Source organism: Rhinolophus sinicus, linkage group LG06, assembly GCF_036562045.2.
Source record: "Rhinolophus sinicus isolate RSC01 linkage group LG06, ASM3656204v1, whole genome shotgun sequence".
Classification (NCBI taxonomy): domain Eukaryota; kingdom Metazoa; phylum Chordata; class Mammalia; order Chiroptera; family Rhinolophidae; genus Rhinolophus; species Rhinolophus sinicus.
In genome coordinates this window covers 123899939-123919938 of record NC_133756.1, presented here as the reverse complement: position 1 = coordinate 123919938, position 20000 = coordinate 123899939, and the positions used below count along the sequence as shown (strand labels likewise).

At 46.8% G+C, this 20000-nt stretch overlaps 1 protein-coding gene across 8 annotated transcripts in view; it reads right to left on the bottom strand.

Annotated features, from left to right (window-relative positions):
* Positions 1 to 20000, bottom strand: part of PPFIBP2 (PPFIA binding protein 2) — a 123670-nt gene that overhangs the window by 84855 nt on the left and 18815 nt on the right. For 6 of the 8 annotated variants that reach the window (XM_074335935.1, XM_019728175.2, XM_019728190.2 and 3 more), the window contains exons 2-3: positions 6300 to 6398; positions 250 to 464 (exon numbers count right to left, since the gene is read on the bottom strand). In XM_074335935.1, the coding sequence (XP_074192036.1) occupies positions 250 to 464; positions 6300 to 6363 (279 nt within the window). In that variant the 5' untranslated portion in view covers positions 6364 to 6398. Of the gene's footprint in view, positions 1 to 249; positions 465 to 1651; positions 1727 to 6299; positions 6399 to 20000 lie in introns of those variants that run through there. The other 2 variants (XM_019728197.2, XM_019728231.2) reach the window with 2 other exon arrangements.

The following is a 20000-nucleotide window of genomic DNA, read 5'->3' as shown; positions in this document are numbered from 1 at the left end:
CTCTCCTCTGGCCCAGGATTTAACCCTTCTCAGGAGAGAGGGGCTCCACTGGAGTGCACAGGTAGCTTAAGCTGTTTCATTGGGTTCTACCCTCCTCCTGGGAAGGACCACCCTGCAGGTGTTGACCAAAGCTGGATGGGAAGCAAGAAAAGATTGGAAGGTGCACAGAAGCAGTCACAGCCCCAGGCAGTGGTGGCACTTCATGGGCTCCATGATTATGTTCCCCAAACAGGCCATGGGCCTACTCACCAAGCTCTCCTGGAACCACTCCTTTATGTAGGCAGCTGTGGGGCCCGGGATCTGGCTCAGGAGGGCTGCTCTCTCCTGAGGATGCTCCAGCATCTCCAGGGCCAGCCTCAGGTCCTCGACGAGATGGAGCACTGGGAAGGGGTTCATGTAGGGTGCGGGGGAGGCCAGTCCAGGCTCACAGTTACCATCACTAACATCTGCACCTGTTTTAGTGCCTGGAACAAGAGAGAGGTGGGAACCTTAGTAAGAAAGGTGGACGCCATGGGCAGGGAACTATAAAGAGCAAAGGTAGTGAAAGGAGAAGGGGAAGAGATGCCTAAGAAGCCTAGACGACCACGTTGACCTCAGCAGAATCACTCACAAAGTAAACTTCACAGAAATCATCTTTAATCCCGGGCTGGACTTGATAGGAAGAGACCTGTCAGAGGTGGATGGCTGTGCCCACTGGGACCGACATATGGAAGCTCATACCCTTACGCAACTGGGAAAACACAGCCAGCCCTCACCAGTGACCAAAAAATGCCAGCTCAAACAATGAGATGCCGTTCTTCAGCTTTTAGATTAACACACTTGCTTTCCTTTAAGTTAATCGGTAGACTGTCTGCACAGATGGCCACCACAATTCCTCCCTCCTTTGTATATGCATTCCACTCCTCTCATCCGAGGTGGCTCCTGAATTGGGCCGGCCTAGTGACGCTCTGATCAATAGAATGCAACGGAAGTGACGCTATGCCAGTTCTGGTGAGGGTTTAGCAAACAGGACTCTTTCTGGATCTTCCCAGTTGGGAGAGCTCTATATCCCCTGACCAGCTCACACTGTTAACCTATCTTAAATACTCTGTATACCCACATCTCATCTCCCCATTATGGGCTGTGAAGTCTCCGAGGGCAGAGTCCCTGTCATAGTTAGCGGAGTCCCCAGCACCATGCCCCTGCCCAGTAGAAGTTGAAGCAGAATATGACTGAAAGTCTGCGCATATGTTTGGATGAATGGCTAAGAGGAAGAGTGCTTGGACTTACTCAAAGACCCAGGATATTGGGTCAGCTCTTTCTAATTTGATATGTCCCAAATAGGACTGTTTTTGCCTTTCTAAACTCCATCATTAAAAAAAAAAGTCTGCTTTGCATATTTTTGAAACCAAAACTGGGGCGACACAGTCTAACAAAGGATTTCCGATTTCCATGCCTCTTTCAGCAATAAGAAACACTTTTGAAAATATGGTTTAGACAGCAGAATTTCTAGGGCATTTGGGTTGTTTATAAGGCCAACAGGATACAATATCTGAAATCAGGCTTCTGCTGGAAAATGCGGGCTGTACGCCACCACATCCACAGTTACACTGCAGGTCTGACGTCTAGTTCCAGGTCCCTTTACTCTACTACGAGCCAACCTCCTACTTACCGTGGCAGTCTCTGGAAGGCGAAATCCACACAGGAGGAAACAATTACCATCTGATTACTGGTTTGCTTTCTGAAACTGCAGGATAGAGGGAATCGTGGATCACAACCCACAAATAAGTCCGTGGCTCTGGGGAGCTAGGAACCTGTTCAAATCTCCCCCCTCCCTGTGGGCACTCAGCACTCTGGCTCCTACAACAATTTAGAGTTGACTAGGGAAGTGCCCTAGGCAAACTTCAGGCAAGAAAATGGACAGAAGCAGAGCAAGACCCCCAAGCTCCTCTCCATCCTGAACACACTCCAATATACACACACAGATACACACATCCCTTTATAAATATAGGATGAGTCAGGCCAAAAGCAGGTCAGTAGACTGAAATTTTTCATTAAGTATATCACTCTGTGGTCTTGGACAACATGAAATGGAAAAACAAGCCTACACATACCTGTATACCAGCAATTATAACAATTATAAATGCATTAAACTCATCTATTTAAATCCAAACACTTGAATAATGGAATAAAAGATATCCAGCGCTTTGATGTTATCAAGAGAGACACCCAAAAAAATTAAAACACCGAATGACTGAAATATAAAGCATTCAAAAAGATAACACTACTTAGGTATTTTGATCAGACTATTAAAAACAGACACACACAGGCACGCACACACATACACAGCCACTGGATAAAATGATAAAAATAAATTTTAAAATCATCTGAATAATCCTATAAAAAATTGAACTATAATATAAATTTTTTTCCACAGAGAAAATACCAGACCAAAATACTTTTACAAGTTAATTCTATCAAACCTTTAGAAGTGAATAATTCTAATCTACTTTGTTCAGTATAGAAAATGAGGGAATGCTCCAGGCTCACTCAATAAAGAGAACCTGACAGTACAACTTGTAGATCAGAGGGTGAATGGTGAGTCTGGAATTGTATAACTTGGCAGTCCTGAGTACTACAAAGAACAATTATAAACATTCTCACTGATGAACTTAGATTACCAGTTTCTAAACACAAATTTACAAAACCAAATCCCAGTGTGTAAAAAAGATAACACATTGTGACCATCTCCCTTGGGAATGACAGATCAAGCAGACCCAAAAAGAAAATGAAAAGTAAAGAGGTGATACATCAGAACAACAAAGGACATAGAGAACGATGCCCCAGACAAATTGAGATGGCCCATTGTGTTCCAGCACACATTAAGCATTTTACCAAAACTGACCACAGACGAGGCCATACAGGAAGTCTCAACGAAAATCAGGAACTGTTATTCGGGATATCTATTCCTGTTTCCATATTTCCGTGGGAAGGGAGGGTGGTTTCAATCCCCTGCCTCCCCTCATTCAATTTTTCCTCCAAAGGAGGAGTGCCTCTTCTGACGACAGAGCTGAAAGAAGGAATCCTCTGCGAAGCTGCCCATCCCTGGATACAAGCATGATCCTGGGGGATGCTTTCTGAGACCAGCTCTGCCCCAGCAAGGCGGAAATCTGTAGTTTGGGATTAAGTTCAATTTGAGGTGTGTGTAGGATGGGTGATAAGCAAGATCCTAATGGTGGCTAACTTTCCTAACCAGTAAAACTAATACTAAAGTTGATATTTTGGTCTCCCTTTATCTGACCCCTTTGTCTATTCCTCAACTGGTTTAAAACTAAGGAGGAAAAGAAAGGGATTTTGTTTATTGATCATGGTGCTAGGCAGAATCATGACACCATCCCCCAACCCCTGCCCAAAGATATTCACATCCTAATCCCTGGAACATGTGAATGTGTTACCTTAAGTGGCAAAAGGGACTTTACAGATGTGACTAAGGGTCATGAGATGGGAGATTATCCTGAATTATTATCACATGGGCTCTTAAATGAGAAGAGAAAGGCAGAAGATTGGGTCGAGAGATGTGACATGCGGACTCTACTGGCCACTGCTGGCTTTGAAGGTAGAGGAAGGGATCCGTGAGCCGAGGAAGGTAACAGCATTATACCAGCAACAGTGCAGGTAATGGCAAGCTAGTTGTACAGACATAACCCTCACGAACACCCAAAGATACAAAAATACACATACACACACTTTTTAATGCAACGGAATTGAAGGAAACCGTCAGAGCTCAGAACCTTAGGGGTAAGAGAGCATTTGCACTGGTGTTTGCCCTGTAGGCCACTGCCAATTCCCCGATGTCCTAATATCTGGGCTTGAATGGGCCACTTGGGGACAGAAGAAAAAGCTTAGGGCCCGAGCGACAGGAGAGATTGGATGGGAGAGCTCTGCATAAAGCCAGGATGCAAAAGGGCAATATCCTCAGTAAATCAACTAGGAAAAAAAAGAGAATGATGGCTATTGAACAGTGCTTGTCACTGTGGGCCATTTCAACAGCGTTACACAAAGGGCAGCCTTGGACATCTGAGCCTGCTAGATACCTCCCAACTTTCACTCTGATTCTTAAGGTCAAAGTCATAGCGAAACAGTCTCAACCTGAATCTTGAAGTGGAATCAGACAACTCTGTTACTGATGAGTGGTATATAATGATCTGCTATATACTGGTATATACAAGGTCAACTCCCTGCTCTGAGCATGGACCCATCATTATAGGCCAAGGCGAATAATCTCAGTCTTGATCAGAACTTACTCGGCCCCTAATCTTTAAATCTTAAAAAACAAAACAAAACAAAACGAAAAACTCAGACACAATTAGAATTGTCAGAAAGGCCCAGACAGAGCAAACTCCTTTTTAACTATCATAAAAACAGTCTCCTCTTTACTATTTCTCATCGATGGGTACAGCTTGCAGATAATCACATGAATAACATCCTGCCATGGTGAAGAGGAATAAATGGCCCTCTGTGTCCTCACCATGGGGTTCTCTGGTCCTATTATAGAAGTGGCCTCACAGAGCAGCCACTGAACCTGTTAGTCCACAAAGTAAGCCCTATGCAAAGTTTGCATCTGTGGCAGTAACTCTGGGCCATCCACAGGGATGTAAATAGGCAATACATAGTTCAATCAATTGCCAACAGTGTAATAATTCAGTTATAGTGTTCTTTGCAGGCAAATCACAGGGACTACACAGGAGGAAAACCAGATCAAAGGCTAACGTACTAGAAGCTACAATGATCTTTTGTACTAGAAACAAATCATTTTGACAAGAGTCCTGGAGTCTTTAATAGTTACCTTTTCTCAATTTTCTGGCATAAAGTTCCAGGGTTCTAATCAAATAGTCACACGTGGGGTAGAACTAGTCAGGTTTCAAGAATTGAACTTTATAGAAAGTTTCATTTAAAAGTCCTATCTCTGCTTATAAGCATTTCTTTTTCTCATACCTCCAGAGCCACTGAGCGCCTTGAGATGAGTCACACACTATGGCTCAGGTGCAGTACGTGGCACTTGTGCGTCAGGATGTCCTCTCAGAGTATCCCGGTCCTGCTTGTCTATGGGAGTAATAACCTCCTGCATTATTTGCATTGATTGGAGGAAGGGGCACTTTCTTCTTGCGTTAAATGCTTAGTTACATAAACACTGATACCACGTGCTCCCCTAAGTGTACTATTTTTGGAAAGAGTTTTGGAAAGTGAGCAATATCTAGAATACTACAGAATAATGAATAAAGGAAAATTCCTTGTTATATAGTATTATGATTATGAATAATCATTACTGAAGGAATTGTGTTTGTTTTAGTAGGAATCCATGTTGTTTTTGCAACAATGGTTGCTATTTGGGCTGTGCAGGAAGCCCACAACATTTTCTTCCATTGATGTAAGTGGTGATTGTGTTTTCAGAAAGAGAGAATACAGTTCTTGAGTACTCATTTGAGCACTTTAACAGGTGCAAAAGCAACTGTGTTTTGGTAGTGCTGGCACTGCTTGATAGTGTTTGATTTCAAATTAATAAAATAATAGAATTATAGAAAGGAAGGTTTAAACATTCACACAAAAATGTCATTTCTGCAGGATCTGAGGCGTCACAATGTGGTGCCACAGTTTTGAACTTTCTTTTAGCTGTGCCACATTTTAAGCAAAGGAAGTCTAATGTGTAAGAGAGATGAGAGCAAAGCCATGCTGGGTAAGGGATTGGGAACAAGAACAGAACTGGACCCTCCTCCCAACGAACACTTCTCCTTAGACAGCCGCACAGAGCCCCCGGTGCTCTACTACACACCATCATAAAATCAACACAGGAACGAAAAGAGCCCAGCAGAGGTGAAACAATACAAAACTGCCTCCTGACTCCCAAGCACACTGGGGACCAGCTGGGGAAGTGAGCTGACATCTGCGTTAGGAGGCAAAGCCGGCTAGACTTTGAGTTTCAGCTCGACTATAATAAGCCATGATGTGCTCTGAAGAATTTATAATAAAATCAATCTCATTACACCCAAACTGCCTCGCAGCCAGGATCCAAACTGCTATATGCATGTTATATGCATGTTAACATATGGTACACCCACCCTGTCTCAACAGAGACCTGCACTCACACCAGATACCAGAGTTCTAGAAGTCTGTACTCTTAAAAAAGAGATGGTATGCACAATAAAATAAAAATAAATCTAATGAGGGGCTTCTATCTGTGCCAGAAAGAACAGTAAAATGAGAGAAAGCAGTTTCTCAGGTGTGGTGACGAGCCACCAGTCGTTAGGACGCCCTGCCTGTACCTGCAATGATCCCGTCCATCTGCTCCAGGGCAGCTTGCAGTGCATGACTGGCATCGGAAGCCATGACTCCTTCTCCTGCTTAATCTCCTCCTTCTCTCACTGAAAATTCAAATATAAAACAAAGGGAAAATTACAGAGCGTCCCACATTATGCTCACAAGACCACAAAGCCCTCTTATTCCACCATCGTACAGCGCACTCTCACGAGAACCCTCGTAGCCGGTGGTTTCTGCCATCTCTATGGCCTCTCCCTCCTGGCATGAGTGCTCTTTTCCCATGAATCTTTCGCAGGGGATCCCATTCGCTTCCATAATGAAAAGTCACTAGGGCTCGCCAGTCACCTGTAACAGTGAGATAGCAATTGCCACTGTTGGCCATCGTTATAGTCCCAGGCTCCAGAAGCTCCAGCCACCACTGGGGAGAAGGTTCCCCTATGTGTGGGTCATGGAAGACATTTAACTGTCTTGTACCTGCATTTGTCCCAAACCTGCAACACTTCCTGGGGCAGGTGTGATCCAGGCTGAGCAGCCTCAACTGCCACTTTTACTTTTCAAATGGCCCAAGGTGCCCCACCTAGGAAGGCTGCAGGCGCACTGCCTTGGGGAGACTACTGTCCCAGGAACCAGGAGCACTGTTTCTTACAGTTTAGTTCTACTCTACCCAGCACCATTCAAGGTGCAGAATTCCATCTTCTGGGGGCTAGAGAACTTCTCCAAGGATACATGGTTCAGCCACTCCCCTAAAGCTGAATCTCCCCTCTAACGGGAGAGATGGCAATTGGTTCCATCTCCAGACCACTCTGCCTCTAGTCTTTAAGCTAAACGGTCTTCCTGCAGCCTCTTCTCATTTTTCATGCTTCCCACCCCCGCCCCCCGGGTGGCAGCATTTGTAATCCTAAGAAGAGACATAGCTCACATCTATAAACTGGAGGCAGGAGGAGCTGTGGTTTGCTCATTCAGCAAAACCTTTGTGCCCAGTGGGCACAGGTACTATGGAGAACAGAGGCACAGCTCCCATACCCAAGAATGGCACAGTCAGGAAACAGAAAGTCCTGAGGGTCTCCACTCATTTACGCTGTGGAGTGAGGAGAGGAAAGTGAGCAGCCACCGCTAAGTAGCTTTGGAGATGGTGTGGATAAGAATGGTAGGACCACAAAGAACCACACTGGACTGTGCCAGGCAGTAGCAGTTTAACAGCCAGGGTTCAAGCCCAGCTCTGTCATTTACTGTGTGATCTTTGAGCCTCAGAATTCTTATCTGTAAAATGGGGATAGTAACAGCACCTAACTCACAAAGTTGATGTCACAATTAAATGAGGAATTAATATTTCATAGAAAATGTTTAGTACATTCCCTTGCACATAGAGAGGGCTCAATGTGTGTTAGCTTTGTTTGTTTGTTTTTAAGTGAGGAGATAACCTCAGGATGTATTTGTGCCAGAACAGCTCAGTAGGTGAGAGACTTTAAACTGAACTCAGGGCGGGAGAACCCAGACAATCCCAGATCTGTCTTCACGTCTCAGCTGCAAAGTTGTCTTGAGAGGCCTTCCTTGCACGCCTCCATCTAAAGCAGCCTCTTCAAACCACAGCAATCACAAAGCATCTCATCCGTATATTTCTTTCTTTACTAACTGGCCTTGTTAACCCTCTCCATGGAGGCAGGGGGACCCTATCTGTCCTATTCACCCATATGTGCCCAGTACCCAGCAGAGTGCCTGGCACAAGGAAGTTTGTGCATAAACACTTGTGAATAAAGGGATGGATCCATGCAGCCAACATTCCCGGAACCATGCTGTGCTGTGCACTGGGGGGATATTAACAAATCAGACCTAGTCCCTGTCCCCATGGGCCACACGGTCTAGTGGAGATGACAGAGTACGAACAGGTAATTACGACACAGTGTGAGGCATGCTGAAAGCGGCAGGGATGCAGTTTCCCTGGGTATTGAAGGATGAGTAGGAGCTTTCTCAGAAGATAAAGGGGAGAATGCTCTTCTAGGCAGAGAGGACGGTGCATGAAAGGCAGAGAAGCATGTAAGGGCAGGATGTCGTTGGCCAATGTCAAAATGACTGACAAGACTATACAGGAGTATCCAGTTGCTCAAGATGAGTCAAAACCGTCCATGGAATTCACATAAGCATGACAAGGTTAATTAATGAGAGGAGCTTGGGAATCTACTTCAGGAGTCTGGATACCAGCGCACAACAAATCAACTGACCTCAGCTGTAAACACGACAGAGATTTTAAAAAGCAAGCTCTCATATTTCAATAAACTGGCCCCATTTGGGGTGAAAAATGGGGGGCAGTTAGAAGGTGCCAACCCCAGAGGGCCCAGGCTACGTTCCCTGGCAACAGAAGGGTCATAAAAGATGACCCTTGGGCCCTCTGCCCAGTGATGACTTCGTACCTGGCAAATAGCAAGCTGGGTGGACCCGTGGGAGCTGGTGTGAAGCAGAGCATGAGTCAAGGGTATATCATTTTTACAACCCAGAAGCCGGGGGCTGGTAAGATTGGGAGCATTCAGGAACCTGCTGTGGGCAGCTGATGAGCTCAGTTCTAGACCTGCTGGGTCTGAGGTGATGGCAGGACACCTGGGTAAAGATGGGCCCTGCCAATCAGTCAGAGGGTGGCTGTGAGGTGACAGTGGGGTACGGAAGAGACCTCTGGAGGGGCAAACATGCCTCTGAGCCCCATCTATGAACACAGACATTCTTTTTGGGGCAGGGAAGCCACGAGGTCACCAACCATTCCCATTCTGGCAGCGATAGCCATTTTCTTCCCCTCTCATTGTCGAGGTTAGTAACGCATGATGGGACAATCCCTGCCCTCCAGGAACTTGGGGTCTCAGAGGCAGCATGTCATCCGTCAGCATTCAGTGTGTCTGGTGTCTTCTGTGTCTGTTCATCCCCGCAGGACACAGCACCTCCCTCAAGGAGCCTGGGGTCACCAGGGATGTGCGGTTTAAGTGCGGAAGTCCAGAAGTAGCGTAACAGGAGGCCTCCTGGAGAGAAGCGAGGTGAAGAGGACAGACAGGGCATCTGGAAGAGGCAATAGCCCAAAGGGGCTGGGAAAGAGAGCCCATCCAGGACACACTGCAAAGGGACAAGTGAAATCAGGGCAAACTCCAAGCAGGTGGTGGGGAGTGGAACTGAAATCGTGTTCCCTGCCAGCAAGGGGAGCGATAGCAGACACTGGGGCTGGACAGGGAGTGGATGGTGGAGGAGCAGACACAGTGTGTGCCCTGGGGACGCTGAGGAGGGGTGACCCACCAGCACAAGGAGGAGAGGAGCAGGCAGAGGAGGATGTTGTTGTTAACATGCTCAGCACAGTGACAGTTGTTATACTGACTGAAAGCATTTTCATTCTCTCTGGACACTTGGACTATTAACAGAGCCCTGCATTTGACCCTGATGAGCAGGCAGGCTTCATATACCAAGAAGCTGGCTGACCCCTCGCTACAAAGATAAGGCAGGGAATGCTCTCCAAGAAAAGGTGTGGTCCGTTCATCATCCATCCTTCCCATCACCCACAGGCCTCTCTAGATGCTGTCATCTTCTTACTTGTGACAATGTCTGCAGCTTGGGCTCCCCTTAATACAGGACTTTACCTTCCCTCCTCTTTGTTACCAGCCAGCGAGAAAATGACACCCATAGCTGTACAACCAGCCAGTGAAGAAGGAACAGCCATGTTTTAGAATGACAGTGCCTGGTGATAGATGCTATGGCCGCAGGAACTGCACCACACAAAGGCCAGACTGGATCCTTGAAGCTGATTAGGGTTCAGGATTTGTATGTGTTCTGAAATTCAGAAAATGAACCACAACTAGCTGCCCACATCTGGTGCGCTCTGAGGCAAGCAGTGATGTAGATACTGTATTGACTACTTTTGAGTTCAGCAAAGGAGAATCAGAAGTAGACAGGAACCACTGACTAAGATAAGTCCTGAGGGAGTAAACCTGAACATACCCCTCCCACGCTGAATTGCAAGCTTCCATTCCATTTCATAAGCTACTTTTCTCTCAGTAAAAGTGGTTAGGGTTGCACGTGTTTTGGGCAGGCTCGCACCATCCTGGATGGAGGAAGGAATCAGGAACATTTCCAGGCTTCCTGATTACTCCTGCTCCTCCAGAGTCTCCTGCATCACAGCTGGGTCCTGACTCCTCGGCAGCTGCATCCAGACGAGGGCCAGTGTCCCCGAATAGAAGGCAAGGCCTGGACAAGGAACTTTCAGGAAATACCCATCACCACCAAACATCTTATGCCTCCCCGTTTCCTAAGTGACCAACAGGTGGTAACGTGTTAACCATATCACAACAAACTGTAGTCTTTTCCTTATAATTTGCAGGTCACATCTAAACCACAGCTGCTCTGAAATAGTTATCTTAAGAAATAAGAAATACCTCTTACTATAGGTCTGTAAACTTGGGAAACAGCCTCTTAAAGGATATGGGAAACTTACCTCTTTGGGGTAGTAGAGCAAAAAGCCATTTACAGCATTAAAAATAAATAAATAAATGGAGGACGACATACAAAGGAAATTGACGGCAGTGCCTAAATCCTCAATCACAACACATATCAACCAATAACAACTTTCTTTTTAAAGGACAAAGAAGAAAGAACAAAAGGATATAGCCAGACAGTCTTGAGTTAAAACCTGGGCTCTGCTGCTAATGGCTGTAGGTCTTTAGACAAGTTATTTAACCTCTCTGAGCCTCAAATGTCTCATCTATAAAATGAGTATAAACCAATCTCATTGTTATAAGGGAAAGTGAACAAGATAGACCTCAGGTAAATACAGCAGGGTGAAGCCAACCATCTCATTTAGCTACCCACTGAAACAACAGTAAAGGAATCTATTTTCAAAACACAACCCCACAAGGTCGTGGAGAATGTGACTGGAGACAGAAGGGCAATGCCATGGTGACAGTCACGCATTACGCAACAAGCACGAAAGGGCAGCCGGTCCACGCCGGATCTAATGGAAACTGCACTGGCAGAATGGGAAGTGGGGGTGGAAAAGTGTGAGTGAGCAGTGGGAATAGGAGTGGAAAGAGAGCGATTCCTCATCTTCTAGACTGGGAACTCAGAAGTCACTACATAGGACAAACACAGAAAGTAGCAGAACAAGCATTGTCTTTAGTCACTTGGATAAAAAACACTAGAAGAATTTTTAGTGGCTGCGTCTAAGGAAGAGCAATGCGGATGGGGAGGTGAGGAAATGGCTGTTTTAACAAGTCGTATACAATTATCTGACTCTTTAAATGGTGTAGGTATATAGTCATGATAAAAATAAAAACAATCAACAAGATTAAAACAGATAGTAGTGTGGTGTGCCTGGCACAGAGTAGGGATTCAATTAATACGCGCTCCTTTCTCCTCTTGGGCAGGTATCTGTTCATTACTAGCTCAGAGTTGATCCAACATTATCTCACTTAATCTCCATATGTCAATCAGTAATTACTCTCCCCCTCTTACAGATGAGCGAACAGATTAGGCAACTTGCCTGAGGATGCAACCGTTCTTCCTTCCATTTTCCTACTGTCTCTGAGATAGGAATCCAGTGGAGGGTTTTGAGCACAGGAGATGTCACTTCCCTTTTAAAAGTAATGCTTTGGATGGAAACAACCTAAGTGCCCATTGATGGATGAATGGATAAAGAAGACGTGGTGTGTGTGTGTGTGTGTGTGTGTGTGTGTGTGTGTGTGTGTGTGTGTGTATATATATATATATATATATATGGCTATTTAGCCATAAAAAGGAAATCTTGCTATTTGCAACATGGATGGACCCTGAAGTGTTATTCTAAGTGAAGTCAGAGAAAGACAAAATACCGTATGATTTTACTTATATGTGGAATCTCAAAAAGCAAAACAAACGAACAAACAAAACCACTCATAGATACAGAGAAAGATTCGTTGTTACTAGAGGAGAAGGGAGTTGGAGGGAGGGCAAAACAGGTGCAGGGGATCAACTGCAAGGTGATGGATGGTAACTACCGTGTTTCCCCAAAAATAAGACCTGGCCAGACCATCAGCTCTAATGCGCCTTTTGGAGCAAACATTAATATAAGACCCGGTCTTATTATTATATTATATTATTTTCGGGGAAACACAGTATACTTACAGTAGTGACTACTATGATGTATATAAATATTGAATTATAATGTTGCACACCTGAAATAAATATAATGTTGTATCCCAGTTTTACACAATAAAAATAATTAAACAAATGAAAATTAAAGGAAGGAGCACTTCAGCTGCTGCTTGGAAAATGGACTGGGGTAGGGATTGGGAAAGCGAACTGGGGGCAGAGGGCAGGGGTGTCCCAGCAGTGAACACAGGAAACCCAGGCAAGAGGTGATGGTAGCTTGGAGCAGGATGACTGTGGTCAATGTTCTAATCCTTGATACATGTTGAGGGCAAAGCCAGTAAGTTATGCTGATAGATTGGATGTGGGCATGAGAGAGGGAAGTCAAACAAGACTAGAAGGTTGTTGCCCTGAGCCTCTGGGAGAGTGGGGAGGGCTGCAGGAGCAGCCATGTGTGTGAGTGTGTGGGGGTGGGGGTGGTGGGGGTGGGGGTGGGGGTGGGGATGGTGGGGGTGGGGGTGGTGATGGTGGTGGTGGTGGTGATGGTGGTGGTGGTGGTGGTGGTGGTGGTGGTGGTGGTGAAATCAGGAGATCGTTTTTGGAAATATAGTCTAAGATGCCTAAGGATACCTAGGAAGATATACTGAACAGGCACTTAGAAATACGAGTCTGATTTCAGAGAGAGGTCAGGGCTGCAGACAACAATTTGGGAGCTATCTGCATAAAGATGATATTTAAAATAACTGCATGAAGTAACTTAAGGAGTGTAGACCAATAAAAGTAATAATAATAAAAGGAAGAGGCCCCAGACTCTCTAGAACACTCCAATGTGCAGCCGTCACAGTGAAGAACCAACAACGACCGAGGAGGAGCAGCCCGGAGAACTGAGAAAGTGGAGCCCTGGAAACCCAATGAAGGGTTCAGGATGGAGGATGCAATCATGGGAGCCACATGCTGCTGAGTCAGACCAGAGACTGTCAACTCTCCAAACTTCTGCTGGTGGTGATCTCATCTGCCCCCACAGCCTCACCTGTGCCTGCATTACCTCATCCCAGCCGACTCAGAGGCCTCCTACCGGAACTGGTTGCGGACCTCCAAGCAGCCTCTCCATTCACCCTGCAGTCAAGATTCACCTAACTCTGGTCCTCAAACTTTGGTGTTTCTCAGTCACTTGGAGGGCAAATCAAGCACAGGGGCCCAGCCTCATTTAAGTAGCAGATGGCCTTACCTTCGTACTCTGACCTAGCTCCGCAGGTGAATCTGAAACTGCCCAAACTGATCAGAAGAACTGCAGATCGAATGCAAACACAGCTCCAACCCCACACTCTTCTGCTTAGAAAGCCTCCAGGTATAACTCATATCTTTTACCCTATGGACTCAAACTACTTCCTTGCAACTTTAACTTCCATCATACCCCTTTGCAAACCTCTGCCCGTCCCAACTAAATGTCTTATCATCAGTGGACAGATTATAATTGTTAGTTAACTGACCACACTAGTTGCTTTCCTGCTTTATGCCCATGACAGCAGCCTTCCCAGCTAAATCTCCATCTCTGCAAGCCAGTTTTTCTAGGAAACCATGCTTGATCTTGCCCACCTAAATGTGATTTCCCCATCTCTTTAATCTTCTAGGAAAGGAATGAAAGCAGCTGTCCTCAGCCATCTCCCCTGCAAGCCTTCCATGTGTCTGGGCCACTGAGGTTATCCCCCACTCTGCAAGCCCTGAAGAAACCTTTGCAGATTTACAGATAAAACAAAACTATTTATCATCAGGGGGAAACAAAAGCGGGGAAGCCAGTGAAGACTGGCAGGGGGCGGTGGCAGCAGATGGCCCACATCCCTCTCCATGTCCTCAATATTCTGCGACCCCAATGGATGGTCTTCCCCAACATATGGTGCTCTCCATCCTACCTCAGTGATGTCACCACAGTGGCCAAGCCAGAAACCTGGGCGTCATCCCTGGCCTTCCCTTCTCTCACCTCCAGCCAGTTAGTCACTGTTTCTGATAAAGTCTCCTTCCTCACCCACTGTCAGATCTGTCCCCTCATCTTCACCTTCCCTGCTTCAGGCCACATCATTTCCCATCAGAATGACTGCAATAGCTTCCTGACTGGTTTTCCTGCCTACAGCCTCCCCTCCCGTCTCACCCTCGCACACACACCTCTTATCTTCCACACTGCTGCCAGGAGGACGAGTCTAGTTCACAAATCCCATCAAGGCAATGCAGCACTAGCACAACTCTTCACCTGCTTCCTATCAGCCAGAGAGGAGGCAAAGAACCTATGAGATTGTCAAGACTGTGCGCTCTACAGTGAGGCCTGCATTTGGACCCATGTTCTTCCCATCGGGGCAACGCCCTTGGACAAGTGCCTCAACATCACTGAGTTTCATTTTTCCTATTTATATGAAATGTGGGTGAAAATACACACATTGTGCGATTGTGGAGATTCAGTGAGATTATGTATATGGAAGTCCTTGGCACATAACTGGGAGTTTGCAACCATGGCAGTAATAACGCTCTCAGCCATACATGGCCCCCACCCTGAGTACCAACCATCAGACACAACAGCCAAGTTATTTTCACACCGTCCGCTTTCTTACTCTGAGGCTTCTTCACCATGTAATGTTTTACCCCAAGACCCCTATTCCACCTACTCATTTCCCACTCCTATTTGAAGGCTCAGTTCCAGCATCACGATTCCAGGAATCCTCTCCCATCCCCCACATGGAAGTGACTGCTCCTGACTCTCTACCCCCACAACAGACTTGGATCACAGCACCCGGAACTCTCTGGAGAAATGGCCACTTATACGTGTAACTCCTTTGTCTGAGTGGTAAGCTCCCTGTGGGCAGGGCCATGTCTCTGAGCCCAGAACTCAGCCCAGGACTTGGCACAGAGCAGGTCGTCAGCTCACAGATGTTGAATGGATAAATGGAATGACACATCTGCCTGAGGGAGGCAGCTGGAGGCTAACCAAGGACAAAATTCCTCTCCATCTGTGGATCTGTGAAAGTTGTCTGCTTCCAAAACACAATGGGGCAGCTAGTGGATAGACATTCCCATTCTAAAACAGAGAAAACAGAAGGAATAAAGAGCTCACTGGTATAAACTGGAAGCTGACAGGATCCCAGGGATGGAAGGCCAAGTCTGCCCAGGCCACAGGCTGTCCCTGGAGCTGTGAAGCCTAACCGAGGTCCTGCCCAGTCCTGAGGTCTTTGTCCTCACAGGGAAGGCCTGACAGTGAAGAAAAGCAGCACCCCTGGCCTCTGAGCAGTGGGAGGGCCACAGACACACACCCACTTTGTATCCAGACCACGGACAAGGCCACAGGCATTAACTTTCCATAGGAACAGGGAGCCAGACACAACGAGATATCCAGTCATAACAAAGGGAAGTCAGAGCAGGACAGAGGAACCAGGATGCTGAGAAAGCTGCTATCAGAATTGCTGAATGCCTTTAGTGAATACCTGAGCCTAATACAATAAAAGTGAAGAGGTGGAGCCTTGATTTCTTTTGTCAGTGAACAGAAGCTAAGTAGCCTAAGAAAAACTGCACAGGAGAAAAGAAAAGAATGCCACTGAAGGTGAACAAGCACGTTTAACTTGTCCCCATCTAATCATGGTATCAGTGACTCCTAATAAGGAATGTTTGTTTAAAGCTTTCAGCTTCAATAATGTTTTTCACACACAAGGGAGTGTCTCTCACTCCCACCTAAACATCCCAGATCAGGCTGTTCTGAACAGTCAGCCAGTCAGACTGAGGCCAGTGGGAGCCAAGATCCATCAGAATTGATAAAAGGGGCTTAGCTAGGTGCAGGCTGGCAGTGCCGAGGGGTGGCAGGGGCCTAATGCAATATTTCTTGCTTAGCATCTTTCCTCGCTGTACCAGGTTAGTGAGTTGTATGCACGGTGCATTCCCAGCCACACCCTGTTAGGCGAGGTCCAAAAGAGCCCAAAGAACACTTGTGCTGGAGCCCAGCTCTACCAAAACCGCTGGAAGGAGGCCTTTTGCTTTCTGGCTTTTCCATTTAAAACCCATCCCAGCTCATCACATGTCACTCCTCCTCCACCAGCCTCCTTTGGCACATCCAAACCCAGACGCTTCCACTTAAGCACTTACCCAAAAAGCTCAGGCCCTCTCACCAAGCCACAGCCCTTTAAACAGGGCTGCAAGATCCCAAACAGCTTTTCCACCAACACGTAATAACAGCAGGAGACTCAGTCACAGAGCTGAACCCACTTCTCTAAAGAATGAAAGGAATAGCACCAGGACTGACACCTCACCTCCAGGCGCCATGAGGCCGGACTACCTCCCAGCCTTGCTGTGCCCCAGACTCAGGAGCAGGAGAGACATCTGCCTCCAACTTGACATAGCAAGCTTAAGAGAAACACCACCCCAAAGCCTCATGAGAACCCATGAGCCCACCCACAAGGAGGGGCCTGAGGTCTGGCTGGAAGGGGGTGTCACTGCTGACACCCAAACAGCACCTCTGACCTGGGCTTAAGGGACACTGAAGACTGATGTTGAGTTTCCCTTAATGTCTTTGCTTAATATTTTTAAACCTTGCTTCACCTTCCTCTGATTGTTCTCACCTCCCATTTCTGCTCTTGACATTCAGCCCCTGAGCTGGTCTTTTTGCCTAATTCAGGGGTTTATTGTGGTAGAGGCCACCAACAATCTCAGTGACCCAGGCCATGGGCCTTGACCCAGGCCATGGGCCTTAACCCAGGCCTGCCGAGGCATGGTTTAGGCAGATCTCAAAAGACAGGGGATGCAGGTACTCCAGCAAGGAGAGGGACTGGGGACGAGGCTAAGAACAGGCAGGAATCCGAGCCTTTGGGAAAAGTGAAATGGGGAGCCAGAGTGTGTCCAGGGACAAAGCATCATCAGGCCCCCCATCAGTTTGCCCCATAACACTGTGTTTAAGGCAAATACATCTGTATCCTCACTGGGGTTGGGCGCACAGTGGTCACTTGGAGAACTTGGAGGGAAGGTTCTTTGCCTTCCTTCTGAGAGTCTCAGAAAAAGTAGGTTTCAGGAGTAAACATAAAGGAGAGTTGGCCCTCTGAGACCGGGAAGTGAAGGGCGGGGAGAAGACAACAAACCTCCATAGCTCAGATCTGGTAGCCAGCCCATGGCCTCAGGGCTGTCCACAGCACATCACACAATGGCAAATTATTTCGTGCCTGTGTAGTTTTCACCTGTTTATAAGAGCTGCCTGCTATGGAAGTTCACAGAGGGTTTCCTATCTCCTCCAGGAACAGCAGCCCCTGTGAAAAGACTCTGTCCTCATTATGTTAATCTTCCTGGTGATCTTGTAAGGGATATATTGTAATTATCAGCCCCATTTTACTAAAGAGGCAACGAGACACAAATGGCGGTTTGATGGGGTCACAAACTGCTGAAAGTCCTCCCGTGGGGTCTACGTAGTCTGTCTGTCACCTAAGTCCCTGCTTGCTCTCCCCCCACACTACCCGGCCCAGCAGACTTGCCCGGAGCGCTGAAGAGCTGTGCCACAGGGAAGCTGGTTTCCATATCCAAACTGAACCCAGCTCAAAACACCTGGGGCCGAGAGACATACTGTCACCCGCTCCCCTGCCTAGCTCACCATCATGGGACCCTGCCCACTGCCAACCCCCTTCACCTCTGTTACGAGATCGCATTTTACTTGAAAACAACAACACACACACACACACACACACAGAGAAAACAATTGTCATAAAAATGCATGACCCACAAATATCAATCTATTATTATTTTTTTAAGATTTGTTTATCCATTTAACAAATACTATTTGTCCCCTATTATCTGTAAAACCCTGTGCTAGTAGATGCTGGGAGGGGGGAAAAATGAAGGTTAAGACTAAGCTATTTATCTACCAAGAGCCAAAAATCTTTCATCTCTCATCCATGTCAATTAGAATGTGAAGGTTGCGTGAGCCTCTATCTGAGATCCATGAGCCAAAGCCAATAAACTTTGGCTTTTCCCAATTTAGACGTCAGAAATTCATGGATTAATTAATGATCTAATTTCAAAGCAGTCATGGTATTCCTTTATGAGAAGAAAAACATCATTTCCCTGACATTCCTATCATCTCTAAAATTAAATTCAGATGGCAACTAACGGCTAGTGTCATTTCTACAATGTCACTAGCTCAATGGGCAAGTAACATGTAAAACATCACATAGCAGTTAGTTTCAAAGACAAGCTGAGTTTCAAAAATCGACCATTTGCTGATCCTTTTGTGGGTAATAAGGCTCACCTCACCATCCATTCATTCAACGGGAAGATTGCAGGCGCCGGGCACCAGACAGGCCCTGGAGAAAGACACGTGCATGGTGACAACCCAGCATGCTGTGCATGCCCGGGAGAGGGAAGCTCAGTGTTCTCAGAGCGTGGCAGCAGTAGGAAGAAGTGAGAGGGCCATGTGGGCAACCCTAGAAGGCTTCACAGAGCAAGTGAGATTTCTCCAGATGGGCAGCAGGCAGAAATGCATTGCAAGAGGAGTCAAGAGCAGGCTCCAAGGTATGAAAAACCTGTGTGTGTGTGTGCGCCTGCGTGTATGCATGTGTGTGCCTGCATATAGCTCTGTGTGGCCAGAGAACTGGGAATGAATGGCAGCAAATGAGGCTTGGACCAGCTTGTTAAGGGTCCCTTACCTCATCTCACCCCTAGAACTTGGCCTTTATCCATCAGGCAATGGGAAACACTGAGAGGAGCGACTTGGAAGCCGCCATTCTTCTCCAGTATTAATGGAGAAGGATGCAAGGACCTGAGGGAAGGATTCTTCTCAGAGGAGCTTGCAGGGCTCTCAGAACTCCCCTCCCTGAGTATAACCAGGCTAATGGCAGCCTGCCCTCCACCTGCTTACCTCAGGAACCCTGCCCCACACTCCTCTAACTCAGTTTTCCCTTTCACTACCCCCTCATTCTGGACAGCGAGGATGGGGCGTCTCTACTCCAGGCCCCGTGAGCCCTGTGCTTGTCGGCAGTCAGCACACAGGATCATCCCCTGAAACTCTGCCTACCTCTCTCCAGCCACCTCCCCAGCTGGCACTGACTGCTCCCCAGCTCGTTCTGCCTCTCCGGTCACAACTTGCCCTGACTCTCCCCCTGCCTGGGGAGGCAAGCTCAGGTGTCTTCTTCCTTCTGCTCCAGGATGCTAAACAATGCATACAGCTCCATCAGACACTTGTGTACCCAGACCTTTAATCTCATGTTTCCTTCCTATGAGACTTCTCCTCAGCAAACCACCATGCATCTTTCTTGGGTGAGAAATGGTATCCCCCAGTTCCCTTTCTCTCCACCCCAAACTTCCCTTCTGCCATCTGATCCCCTAATCTCTCATCACTGAGGTTCAACCTCTCAATTATTCCCTTTTTGGCTGAATCTGAATCTCTCCCCCTCTCCTGCTCCTTCCTCTCAATCCACAAACATTAAAGCCTCAGCTATCCTAAAACCCTTCCTTTGGACCTACATCCCCAGCTATCATTTCATGTTTCTCCTTTACTTTGTTGCCAAAGTGCTTACCTCCCATTTTCTCTGACACCTTCTGCAATGAGATTTCCATCTATGGGCACCGATGCTGCTATCTCATCTACTGAGCTACTTTGGTTCTTA